The sequence below is a fragment of the Embiotoca jacksoni genome, unplaced genomic scaffold (genome assembly GCF_022577435.1).
Source record: "Embiotoca jacksoni isolate LCO1_2020_lvr unplaced genomic scaffold, fEmbJac1.0.p SCAF_25, whole genome shotgun sequence".
NCBI lineage: Eukaryota > Metazoa > Chordata > Actinopteri > Embiotocidae > Embiotoca > Embiotoca jacksoni.
In genome coordinates this window covers 1,221,909-1,235,473 of record NW_027185376.1, presented here as the reverse complement: position 1 = coordinate 1,235,473, position 13,565 = coordinate 1,221,909, and the positions used below count along the sequence as shown (strand labels likewise).

General features: G+C 43.4%; 1 protein-coding gene across 2 annotated transcripts in view; it reads right to left on the bottom strand.

Moving 5' to 3' along the window:
• trpc1 (transient receptor potential cation channel, subfamily C, member 1) overlaps positions 1-13,565 on the bottom strand; it is a 64,273-nt gene that overhangs the window by 1,081 nt on the left and 49,627 nt on the right. For both annotated transcript variants that reach the window (XM_069159468.1, XM_069159467.1), the window contains 10 exons: positions 13,078-13,232; positions 12,841-12,942; positions 12,510-12,712; positions 11,565-11,696; positions 11,165-11,360; positions 9,481-9,817; positions 7,404-7,543; positions 6,196-6,345; positions 988-1,172; positions 217-418 (listed from right to left, as the gene is read on the bottom strand). In XM_069159468.1, coding sequence (XP_069015569.1) covers positions 217-418; positions 988-1,172; positions 6,196-6,345; positions 7,404-7,543; positions 9,481-9,817; positions 11,165-11,360; positions 11,565-11,696; positions 12,510-12,712; positions 12,841-12,942; positions 13,078-13,232 — 1,802 coding nt within the window. The remainder of the gene's footprint in view (positions 1-216; positions 419-987; positions 1,173-6,195; positions 6,346-7,403; positions 7,544-9,480; positions 9,818-11,164; positions 11,361-11,564; positions 11,697-12,509; positions 12,713-12,840; positions 12,943-13,077; positions 13,233-13,565) is intronic.

Genomic DNA, 13,565 nt, shown 5'->3' with positions numbered 1-13,565 from the left:
ACATAATCAAAGTCAAAGGAAGTATGACATGTACAAAGTGGTTCCAAAATGAAAGCACTTAACATCTGTGCAACATTTCAGGGTGACGCAGAGCTAAATTACATTTTTAACAGTACACATAAATGAAAGCCATTGCAAACTATCCGTTCCAAGATCAACTCAAATTGTCCTTGACGACACTGAAAATGTTCTGCCCCAAAACTTGTTCACACTCACAGCAATTTGTCTGAAACTTTTATGGAGCATGGCCACCAGAAGCTTAGTCAGCACAATAACCACCACGATGTTGTATGTGCCGATGATCATGGCCCCCACGCAAGAGCGCAGCTCTTCTGTGTAGCTGATGCGAGTGACGAAGAGTGCAACGTGTGCCAGGGAGAAGATGTACCAGAACAGGGTGTAGCAGGTCCCCATAAACCTGTGGAACAGAAGAAGCCACGTTACGGCTGTCAGCCATGTTGGGTCACATATCTGCCAAAAAGATTTCACGGTATAACCCCAAAATATATATTTCATTGTGTAGCTAGCGCATTAGCAAAACTGTAGGAAGGTGTGCTCAACTGCACAATATGTCAAAAAAAAAAAAAACTGTAGGAGAGGAGCAAGCAAAAAGAGACTAGAACATTTTGACAGTTGTGGAGACCTTATTCTTTAATCTGACGTTTGGGCATAAAACTGCTTTCTTCAAAGTTAAAAAATTTGACAAAAGACATCATATATAAAGCTACTGGGTCGCCTGGATGTGCATGCATAACAGCGTCTATGTCCGGGCTAAGGTGAACACAAAACTCCTCAACGTTGGCTATGTGTCACTTCACTAACCCTGTTATTAGGGTTTATTCATCAGAAAAACTGTCATTACTGAACCAGTTGTGTCATTACAACCCCGTATACACAGACAACCTCTAACGTCCCTCAACAAGTATTCTGAGCATTCATCACTGACGTCATTCATGTCCAAAATGACGGATTGAGGTTTGCCCTTACGTGTGGAATGCATCATTGCTCTGCTGCTGGCAGAAGATGCCCTCACAGTCCTTGGCCGGATCCTTGTCTGGGTCTTTCTGGTCCTTTCCATACAGCTGGGTGAGTCCAATGGTGAAGGAGAATAACACGAGCAGGAAGAGGCCCAGAAACTTTCCAAACTCCTGCAGCATTTGACCCATGGAGATCTGCCGAGAGAATAACATCTCTGTTAATCCCCTGTTAATCCACAATAACAGTTTCCTCCAAGCAATCTCAGTGATCCTAATTAACCTTCGTGGGGCTGCCTGAGGTCAGACCTGACTCTACTGAGAGTCTGATCTGTATAACGTTTAATGGGTTTTAAAATGTTTACAACTAATACGTTAATGCAGTTACCCAGTAAATCAATAAAATACTTTTAGCACAAAATGAAATCAAATGAGATTTTTGGGGGATGTTTTCTGTGGTGTTTGTTTAATGAGATTTGATAAACTAGATTCTCTGCATTCTTTAATTATAAAGATTTTGTGCACTACTGTTTAATGTTTTTTTCACTGGCTGAATTTCAGAATCATAGAGCACAATAACTCGTATAAGAACTCGGGCTTTCTTTTAAATATGGCAAGGAAAGTATAAATTATATAACAGTTAAAATTGTAGCAATGCATCAGGTTTGCTAACTCTGTGTTTATATTTTTGTATTACATTTAGAATTAGCTTCATTTCAGTTTATTTTAGCATAATTTGTTACCTTCTAAATTTGTTTACTAAACCTTTACACCTCCATTTCCTCCCTAATTCATTAACACCTTAAAGGTAGCAATATTTCTTCTTAAATGTGATGTTTTGATAATCTTTCACCACCCTTTCTGGCCACTTGTAGCTTTTTTATTTAGTTTAACCATGTTCTTGTTTAGCAGTGATTCCCCAGGGAAGAGGAAAAAGCAACATATTCTAGCAGCCGGAGTGCTTTCACCCAACCGGAGAGGGAAAAGTCAGCATGGAGCAAACCAGAAAGAGGACTGGAAGACAGAGAAAGTCTTCTCAGACTACTGGAAACCCCCTATTTATAGACCTGAGTGGTTTATCTGTGTACAAGGACATAGAGATGCTCAAACAAGGTCAGAGTGTCCAGTGTGAGGGGGCAGAAACCACTCTGCCTGCACCTCAAGGTCAATGACATCTGGCGTGTTTGTGCTGAAAGCTGTGCAGCTTGTTTGAGGAGAGGGGTTGGTTTACTCCTCTGCCACTTTGTACACATCTGATTTAAGAGCTGAGGCTGTTCCCTGCTTGCCGAGCCTGACAGGTAGCCTAACTTAGTTACTGTACAAACAGGGGTGGAATGTAGCAGGTCAGTCGCTCCTAACCTTGACTGGAAAAGGTCTAATGCCTTTATGGTGCCTTAAACACATCTATGCACCTACAGACAAACACTCTCTTACAAAAAAAACAACAACCTGCATAATACACCAGCATTGGATATCAATGTGTCAAATTAAGCATATTGAACGTGCAAATAAACAAATCTCTTTTTTATTTTTACATTAAACGCACTCAGTAGCTGTTTAAAACATCATTAAAACTTGGATGTAGTGTCAAACTGGGACGTGATTTGTGTCTATTCGACACTCATACATGTAGCCCAGCTGACCATCAGTTATGACAGATTAATACTGCCGCTGAGGTTAAGTCTGGGTGAGCAGATATACACACACACACACACACACACACACACACACACACACACACACACACACACACACAGACACAGACACAGCATTCCAGTCAGTCTTTCCAAACTCAGCAGGGGGCACTATACCCAGCAGAAATGTGAGCTGGCCTCTTCGGGGAGGAAGGAATCAGAGAAACTTTCATTACTGCAACCCACACAGCACTGACTCACAGTCTGTGTGTGCTTCTGTGTGCGCGCATGTGAGTGGGAGCTCGTCTGAGTGCAACTGGATGGCACACAGGCATGCTCAGATATCACAAGAGTGTGGAAATGTGTGGGTGCATGTGCATTAGTGGAAGAGGTGTGTCTGCCATGTGAGTGCGAGTGCGGCCGCGAATACACAGCCACATCTATTTCCAAAGCTAATAATTTTTCCATCCCTCCAAGCCAGACGGTGATGTCACAGAGCAGAATGGAGGAGAAGGGAAAGGGGGGGGGGGGATGAGGGGAAAGCAGAGAGATTGAGGGGATTGTAGCCTAAAAGTGCTCATTAACAATCTCCAGAGTGCCCTTACTGTTTTATAGGTCAACCACAAACAGCACCTAAATTTAATGACAGGAAGGCATCCCTACAAATAGAGAGACCTCACTGCATACCTGAATACTGCTTTATGTAATAAAAGTCTTACACGAAGGGGAAAAAATGAAAATCTAAAGACTCTAAGAATCTAAAGTCCGGCGTTGGCTGTCGATAATTTCTCTCTGCCAGCTGGCTGATGATACGCAATATCATGATGCGATGAAAAGGGACACCTAAATGGCACAGAGATTGTTCAGGGGCCTGAGCTGAAAATATGCAAACCAGATTTTTGGCTTGTCTGATGCTACAAAATCAGAGAAACTATTATTTTTACCAGATGAAATGTTGGCTTTTAGATTTTTTGTTTTTCATCGCATGAGAGCGACTCAATCTTTACAATTCCACTGCTAAATATTTCTAGAACCTTTTGCAAAAACAAAGAAATGTCAGCTAATTCTGGTTAAGAATAGCTGATCAAGCAAATTTAATGCAACTTTTTTTTATGATTCAGAGACATTTACAGAAGACTTTGCACTTCATCTTTTCTAGATACGGTTCCTGCACTTAATGTGCTGCAGTCACATACACTGCTCAAAAAAAATAAAGGGAACACTTAAACAACACAATGTAACTCCAAGTCAATCACACTTCTGGGAAATCAACCTGTCCAGTCAGGAAGCAACACTGATTGTGAATCAATTTCACCTGCTGTTGTGCAAATGGAACAGACAACAGGTGGAAATGAGGCAATTAGCAAGACAACCCCTACAAAGGAACGGCTCTGCAGGTGGTGACCACAGACCATTTCTCTGTCCTCGTCCTTTCTGGCTGATTTTTGGTCACTTTTGCATTTTGCCAGCGCCCTCACCACTAGAGGTAGCAGGAGGCGGTGTCTACAACCCACAGAAGTTGCTCAGGTAGTGCAGCTCATCCAGGATGGCACATCAGTGCACGCTGTGGCAAGAAGGTTTGCTGTGTCTGTCAGCACGGTGTCAAGAGCACGGAGGAGATACCAGGAGACAGGCCAGGACACCAGGAGACGTGGAGGGGGCCGTAGGAGGACAACAACCCAGCAGCAGGACCGCTACCTGCTCCTTTGTGCGAGGAGGAACAGGAGGAGCGCTGCCAGAGCCCTACAAAATGACCTCCAGCAGGCCACTGATGTGCATGTTTCTGCTCAAACTGTCAGAAACAGACTCCATGAGGGTGGTACGAGGGCCTGACGTCCACAAGTGGGACCTGTGCTTACAGCCCAACACCGTGCAGGGCGATCGGCATTTGCCAGAGAACACCTAGATTGGCAGCTTCTCCGCCGGCGCCCTGCGCTCTTCACGGATGAGAGCAGGTTCACACTGAGCACATGTGACAGACGTGACAGAGTCTGGAGACGCCGTGGAGAACGTTCTGCTGCCTGCAACATCCTCCAGCGTGACCGGTTTGGCGGTGGGTCAGCGACGGTCTGGGGAGGCAATTCTTTGGAGGGCCGCACATGTGCTAGCCAGAGGTACCCTGACTGCCATTAGGTACCAGGATGAGATCCTCAGACCCATTGTAAGATCATATGCTGGTGCAGTGGGCCCTGGGTTCCTTCTGATGCATGACAATGCTAGGCCTCATGTGGCTGGAGTGTGTCAGCAGTTCCTGCACGATGAACGCATTGATGCTATGGACCGGCCTGCCTGTTCTCCAGACCTGAATCCAATCCAGCACATCTGGGACATCGTGTCTCGTTCCGTCCACCGACGCCACGTCGCACCACAGACTGTCCAGGAGTTGACTGATGCTTTGATCCAGGTCTGGGAGGAGATCCCTCAGGAGAACATCCGTCGTCTCATCAGGAGCATGCCCAGGCGTTGTAGGGAGTGCATACAGGCACGTGGAGGCCACACACACTACTGAGCCTCATTTTGACTTGTCTTGAGGAATTTTCACAGAAATTGGATCAGCCTGTGATCTGATTTTTCCACTTTTATTTTGAGTATGATTCTGAATCCAGACCTCCATGGGATAATGATTTTGATTTGCATTGATCATTCTTATGTTATTTTGTTGTCAACATATTCCACTATGTAATGAATAAAGATTTTCAACTGGAATATTTAATTCATTGTGAGCTAGGATGTGTTGTTTAAGTGTTCCCTTTATTTTTTTGAGCAGTGTAGTTTGTATTGGAGATGTTTGTTTCAAGAACTTTTTTGTTGGGCTACGGAAGAACACAAAACCCCACAATTTGTGTTAATATCGATCCAGAAGTCAAGAAACTCACTTGCAAGGTTTTCAAATTTCAGATGTGGAAAAGTTGTGTGCAAAAATCGTGACGGACATCCACCTAAGAGCCAGTCAAAAAAAGAATGTGTTGCAGGTGCATATCGTGAGCTCCTCCAGCTTTAAATAACCTGAAATACTTCAAGAAATAAATTTGATGTATACTGAAGGCAGTCATTCATGTAGATGATGACAGCAATACTGTGATGCATACGGCAAATAAGCTGCAAACCTCTATAATGTTGTGTTGAGTTTATTACGAGCATATTAGCACAGCAGAGCACATCCATCTAACTGCCTCAATTCACTGTGCTTGGACATAATGCTTATGATGATGGTTATGATGCTGCTGAGCACAGCTGCTGTGATGTTAGGCTTGCCCTTGAGTGTTCACATTCACTCAGAGAGGAAGAGAGTGGGTGGTGTGTTTGTTTATGTGTGTGTGTGTGTGTGTGTGTGGTTAGAGAAAATCATAAAAAAATAAAATAAATATGGAAGTAGTTTTATAATCATTACATAAGTGTTGGGTGTTTTTTTTGTTTTTTTTTCTCATTCAAAGTCCTAACGGAGAGATGACTTCAACCCCACTGTGATCACAGTCACATCTTTTTGTTGCATGTTTGTCATTATGACAAATCAAAACTCTGAAAACATCACTGCTGAGCCACAAATATCACAACTACTTTAGTGTATGTCCACATTGCTTTCCTACCTGCAGTGGCCCCAGTATGGAGCTGGTGGTGTACATGAAGAAGAGTCGCAGGTAACTCAGCACGTTGGCAAAGGCAAACAGGCCCTCAGCCACCAGGATGGGATGGAAGGCATCCCAGTTCTTCCTCTCTGTTTCCTGTGCGTTTTTGAACTGCAGAACAAGCAACGCATTTAAAAGGTACTGAAACGACACCAATCAGTTACTCTTCTCTCAGAATGTGCTTTTGAATCACATAGAAGGTACTGTGTGTTCCTCGGGACCCAAGACGCGCCATATTTCCATGTATTCCTGCTCTTGCTAAATATGACTCGCTAAATCAGGTCTGCTCTTGATTGGCTGAACACACCTGTTTAGCTGAGGGGGTCTACTGAATGCTCCATTGTAATGTGTTACAACAGATGTTTCCAGTGATCCATCGTGCATTCAGGCAGCTGGAAATTTGGAAAGTTTACATATGGGAACACGCTACTTTCTAGCAAGGAACATGGCAGCAAGAAAATGTGCTGTATTTCTGCTGTCAGACTACAGAGGAGTGACAAACGATATTATTTCGACACTACATTTCTGGAAGTTACTGCCATTTCACACCTTTTAAGGTGTGATTGGGAAATTGAAAAAGTGGTAGGCTATACTGTATCTCCATATTTAACGCGGCAGACGTGATTAATGTTGAGCAAATAGGTCTATTTCTTAAAATGTCATAGTATTCCATAAATAAAATAGAAAACGTTTACATTTTTTCAATGTTCAAATGTTTTTTTCAGCAACGTAAAGGACGGTTATAGAATGTTAATGGGTATTCAATAGTCCGATACATGCATCCTCCACACAGAAATGTTAGAAACTTTCGTTGCTTGATTAAAACTATTTCTCAAGATTGTTTGGCTGAGTGAAGTCTGTGCTGAACTGTTGTTCCTTAGGTGGGGCAAATTACACCTTTATCGTTCTTACTGATGCATTGGTGACCTTAAATAATTCCTAACAGTTTTGCACAGCTTCAACTTGAGCTGAGGTATAATAAATCACAACAACTGAAAACAATGATGTTATTCCCAGAACCCTTTATATGTACCAAAATGAATTAACTTTCTGAATCCAGTGTTTAGTAATCTTTCAAAGTTTTGAGCCAAGAGAAGAAAAGAAAATAATAAATGCAGTTATGTATCCTCCAAATCAAAGGTGTGTGTGTGTGTAATGTGAGTGTGTACCTTGCTATGAGCGACTATCTTGAGGGCAAAGGTGGCAAGGTAGAGGGAATTCATCACAAAACTCAGCTGGTTCCTCAACTCATCCAGGAAGTCTTCCAGCCCCTCGTACCACAGACGCTTCACGTCCGACCACACCATTCCTGTAGGAGAGCAGGAATTCACCATCACCACGTATGCCCACATACACACACACACATCAGTGGAAAAGGGCTGTCATCCCCAATATTTTTAAATCCCTTCCAGAGATCCAGCCGTAAGTCATCTCACGCAGCGAGCCCAGGGGAAACAGGAATGTATGAGACATAGAAACTGGAAATTAATGTGCTGAAAATGTGTCATCTGTGGGATTCAGAGAGGTGTGTGAAATGTAATAAAGAAGGGTGTTTGTGTCCAAATGGAATTCCGTCACTTCTAAATGGACAAAAGGCCAAATAAAATCAGGACTGAGAGCTTTGACCTTAAGCTGCAAATCAAGCTGTATTGACACTTTCTCTACCCCTTGGTTCAGAAATTACTACAGGAGCCTTAACCTGATTGATCAGTCCCATGATTGCAACAGAAAAGAAGCAGAGGAGTGACAGGCTTTGGCACAAAAATACCATTGGGTGTCTCTTTTACACACGAATTGTTTCTGCCTCTGAGTCACTTACATTCATTAATTTTTGAGATCTAATACAGAAATCAAAGCGCACACACACTCGTAGACAGGGAGACACATCAAGACACTTGATGACACATGCATGTAGCCTAGCGCACGCACGCACGCACGCACGCACGCACACACACACACACACACACACACACACACACGCACACGCACACGCACAGCATCTGATTTTCTCCTTAATGTGAGGCATGTGGCTCAGGAGAATAGCAGAATGGAGGGAACAGGACAAAGAAGAAATGAGGAGGAGGAGGAGAAGGGTAACATGGGAGAAAGAGAGAACAATGGAAAGCAAAAGGAATGAAAAGCCTGAAGTCTGTAGACATCCAGCACATGTAGGAACTGTAATAGCTCCCGTTCACATCCTCATAACAGCAAGCACGAGGATGTCAATCTCATTCTTCGTATTAAACTCGTCCTGGATGATGTTTTTATACTGCAGGGCCCCTGGAGCACAAAATCTGCACCGCTGCATCACATCTCAAAGTTGTTCAAATTTACCTTTGATGTCACTCTTTTGCTCTACTTAAAGAATCGTTCCCCCTCTAGTGGGCTAGAAAAACCAATTACACTTTTCTCTAATGACTCAACTACTGATGTCACTCCTGCAATATACAGAATAAACTGAAAATTACTCTTTAGTTATCTTAATAAGATTTAATAATAGAAGTCAATTGCTTTATCGGAGTGATTCTTCCACCTGGCAATGAAAGAGAGAGTAAAGATTGTGATTCTTTGCCTCTGGTAGTGAGGGGTAGGATGTTGCAACCATGAGACAAACATCCCAGCTGAGAAAGCAGGGCCATTAAAGAGACAGAATGTTCATGGTAATGGTTTCATGGCAGAAGAGGAAGGTAGATAGGGCCCTTCTCCAGGGAGACTAAGTCAATTTCTGACTCACTATCCGGCCTCGTCTGAAATGATAGCTGTCATGCATGTTTGGGAGAATATGCATTTGCATGGATGCTTGTTGAGTTCAGCGATAGCAGCACTCAGATGGGTCACAGGGGAGAAAGAGGAAGCTGCGGTTCCTTTATGTGGAGCTCAATTAGAAGCAGAACTGACAGATTTAATCCAGTCAAGCCAGGCTTTCTGTCGTTTAGTATAGAAGCAGCCGTTTTTCATGTAATGCCTGATACGATTATGGATACAAGATACTGGACTTTAGCCAGACCATAACCGGAATCTGTCATTTTCACTCCTCCATAGAATCTTACTGTATTAACTTTTGGTTTGTAGGATTGAATTCTTCTTATAATTTTAGCTTTGCTGCGTGCATTGGGAGATAGATCATTATTTAACGACAGAAATCTGACCTCTTAGCACTGAAATATATACCATGTGCACAGTACATGACACTCCTGTGTGCACATCATACTTATTAATGTGTTATTTACTGGGTAAAAAGCTGACCTATGATCCAGAGGATGAGCAGGTAATCGATCATCTCGAGCGCGGGGCCCATTGTGTTTTTCTTGCCCTCGTTGTAGACCAGAGAGTACAGGTTGAGCAGCAGCAGGAAGGTGAAGTAGGAGGCGCTGTGGATGATGAACTTGACAAAAGGCGTGTGGATTATCTGGCCGACTCGGGAGCGCGGCACCAGAAGGTAGCAGACGGAGAGCAGCGGCCAAAGCATTGCCACGCTCAGCACCGTGGCCATCTTTAGGCAGGTGTGTTTGCGCCGGTAGCTGGCCGTCTCCCCGAACCACACGGTGTTCAGGAACTGCTGACAGTTGGACTGAGCCACAAACTGTAAGAGACATCAGGCGAAACACGAAGGCCAGACAGTTAACTGAGCTTTACACGCAGACGGGGAAACAGAAGCAAATGGCTAGATATTGAGCTTTAGGTAGCTCCAACTCAAATGTTGCTTCCCCATTTCCAATCTTTACTTTAAGCTATGCTACCAGGCTGCAGCTTCACACAATCATTAAAGTGGCATCAATCTTCTCTTCTAATTCTCAGCAACAGAGCCACATCTTAAAGTTTATGCCATCTTTTGTTTCGGTAAGTGTGCATGATACAACTGTACAACTTAAGGTGCTCGTGTACAAAGTTATAGAAAATGCTGTGTAAATAACATATGCAAAATTAGAGGTCTTGCTGCTGTGGAATATGATGGCATTATTAAGGGTTTCAACTTAAAAGAGGCTTTTACTGTGCTAATATGTTTCACATGCAGGCCTCTGTATTAAACCCATCTGTGAGCATTGAACACACACACACACACACACACACACACACACACACACACACACACACACACACACACACACACACACGCACACACGCACACACGCACACACACACACAGAGCAGTGGGCAGCTGTAATGCTGGGGAGCAGTAGGGATTTCTGGGTTTTGCTCAAGGGCACTTTAGCCATGGATGCTTTTCCTCGCTGGTCTATTGCACCAAATTGGCGACCCCTCAGTCCCAACTCCTGCTTCTCAACCTCCAGGCCACAGCTGCCCCACATTCAGTGTGTTATATACAGTAGGTTGACTATAATTGCTGATTTAAACAGCTTCACTATAATCAAAATTTACGATATATTATACAAGTATTTATTGTTTAGAATAGAAGGGAAGTTACGTATCAGTGCTCTCTTTGCAATAAAAATCCAACCAGAAACAAATTCTGTTGGTCACAGAGCACATGAGACTCGGTTAAACGTCGGTAGTTCTCTGATGTGCACCATTCAGAGAAAACCAGTCAGTGTTATTTCTCTGGCAGGAAACAGTGAGCTACTCGCTGCATGATTGATGAGTCAAACATTTCACACACAGCCATCGCAGCTGTAAATTATCCCACGGCTTCAAACTTCAAGCTTCGATGTCGTTGCCTAAAGGAAGTACTTCAGGCTGCCATACTAATATCCCCAAAGACAAGCGCGTGGTGAGCTGGGGCAGCTCTTGAGTTTGACATGAAGTATAATAAATGAGATTGATACAGGAAAAATCTGTATTTTCCCTCCATGAGTCAGTGGGTATTTATTGAATTAAATCCGACATGATTTCTTCAACCCACGTGTAGTGACTTGCCATTGATACTGCTTAAAAAAGAGAAGTAACAGTTGCAGAATATGGACTAACACACCTCTTTTTGGTTGTACTTGATGGCAAGTTTAAGTCGGCTGAGGTTCATGCGCTCCTCCATTAAGCCTCTCTTGTTGATGTGATCCTCGCTGGACGTGTGGTTGAGAATCACTTCCAGCTCTCGAGAATTTCGAGCCTGAGCCAGCAGGTCCTTGGCAAACATCTTGCACTGCTTAGCCAGATCCTCATAGTCATTCCTGGAGTAAAGACATTAGATGCAATCAGCATGCATTAGAGATCGATATAACTTATCTGGTATGTAGAGAGGGTTTATGGTAACAATGTGTGCATGTACAGTACATATATATGTGACGTGATCGTGTCACTGATAGTCAATATGTCTGAGTCTTTAAGACATTAGATTGAACTTTCTGACATGGTTGTGCAGCAGGTGACTGTACCTGAATTCCACTTCGACGATGCTGAGCTCCCTCAGGTCTGCACTCAGCTCAAAGGCTCGAAGTATGGGATCTTCTTCAGTCAGCATGATGAGAGAGGGGCTGGCTAGGCAGCGGTAGATGTCGAGGCGAAACCTGACCCACGAGATGAGGAGGTAAAAGTGTTTTTGTTTTTTTGTGGGGGGAGGGGGGGCAGATAGAAGTGTACATATGAGAAAATTAAGAAACATTGAGTCCTCTCGCTGTTTCATTTGGACATGCTTTGACCTCTATGTTGTTTGCCAGCCAAACTGCAGACTGATTCATTTTGTGTACCGTGTGGGAGGCTACACTGCCCTGCAGAGAGAATAAAAAAGGCCCGGCAGAGGAGCCAAATCATCTGCATGCCCAAAAAAACAAGAATCACTGCTTCCTCAAGGAAACGCTGCTGTTTACAGTTTACATGAAAAACTAAAATACTAACACTGGCTCTCTATAGCTAGACGAGCAGATTTTGGCAATAATAAAGAGAATAATGTATCCTTGGTTGGACAAAAGGAAACTATAAGCATTCATGGTACTGTAAAAAAAAAAAAAAAAAAAATGTCTAAAAGTATTCCGTAAAAGTCTGCGCATACAATCTTAAATCATTTCTTTCCAGCCGTTAAAGATGACATTTTCAAGCTGATGCTATCATCGAAACAAGAGGACAATGTTTTACAAGATGCTTTCCTGGACACTTCGCTTGTCAGACAAACTGATTCATAGTTGTTTTTAAGCTCCGACATACCAAAAGCAAGGACCAAAACAATCAAAACATCATCCGGTGGATAAAAGGGATGTTAACCATGACAAGTTGCAGGAATTAAGTTTCTGGTTTTAATCACTGAGAGCTTAACGCAGCCGTTTGCTCAAAGCCAATGTCATTTATAGATTGTTTTGATCCAACATCACTGAGGTGGCCTTTACCTGGAGTGTCGTAAGCTGTCCTTCTTGTTTTTAGCATTGCAGAGCGTGCACTCGCAGCCTACGGCATGAGGCCGGGGAAGAGAGATGTCCTGTTTCAGCAGCATAGTCAGGATCTCGTAGTTGTTCCTGTGGGCCGCCAGGATGACCGGAGCCACGTCCATGGTGGTGGAGTACTCCGGATTCTGGATCCTCTGCATCAATTTCTGAAAAAGATGGAAATATCCAGTTAAAAATCTAAAATACTGAGCAGAATTTTTTTTTTTTTAAAAAAGACAAATTATGTACGGTGTTTTTATTTGAAAGATGATTTATAAGCAGTGATGACACTTACAGCAATAGAGGGCTTGGAGGATCGCCTGGGTCTGTGGTTGAGGAGGATGTCCACAGCTCCTACCACCTCTGAGTCTATGGCCACCAACAAGGCATCTGTCGCCTGCACAGAAACAAGTGCATCATTTTAGGGGACATTGTAGATATTGTGTTTTAATACAAAACACAGCAACGATAGAATACAAACAGGATGTCTTGTGCATAGCTTTTTGCCCAGAGTATTGCGTGTGTCGGTTACCTGGCAGCCATGTTCCAGGAGAAGCTGCAGGATGTCGAGATTCTCGTTCTCGATGGCGATGGTCACGGCGTCTCGGCCCAGCACGTCTACGCAGTTGACGTTGAGCTCGCCGTGCCTGTTCTCCTCGAGCAGTTTCTTCACCATGTAGTAGTCACCTGAAAGACAAAACAACACATCGTGAATGGAATCCACTTTAGCAGAAAGTCACAACTACAAAAGAAGTGAAGTATTTTGTGTTGAATGGTGCCAACACACTCTTACAGAGCAGGCGCAGCTCCAGCAGCCCCTCTTAATCTCTATAACAATAACATCACCCTCAAAGGACACCGACTGAAGCTGAGCCAAGTTTAGAGAGACTTTATATGGTCATAGTGGCAGTTACCGACTTGTACACCTAAAACAACCTGTGCCTGTACAATGTTCCCAACTTCTCAATGAAACACCCCCTCCCTAATCCGACAGGTTGAGAATACCCATGACTGTTGATG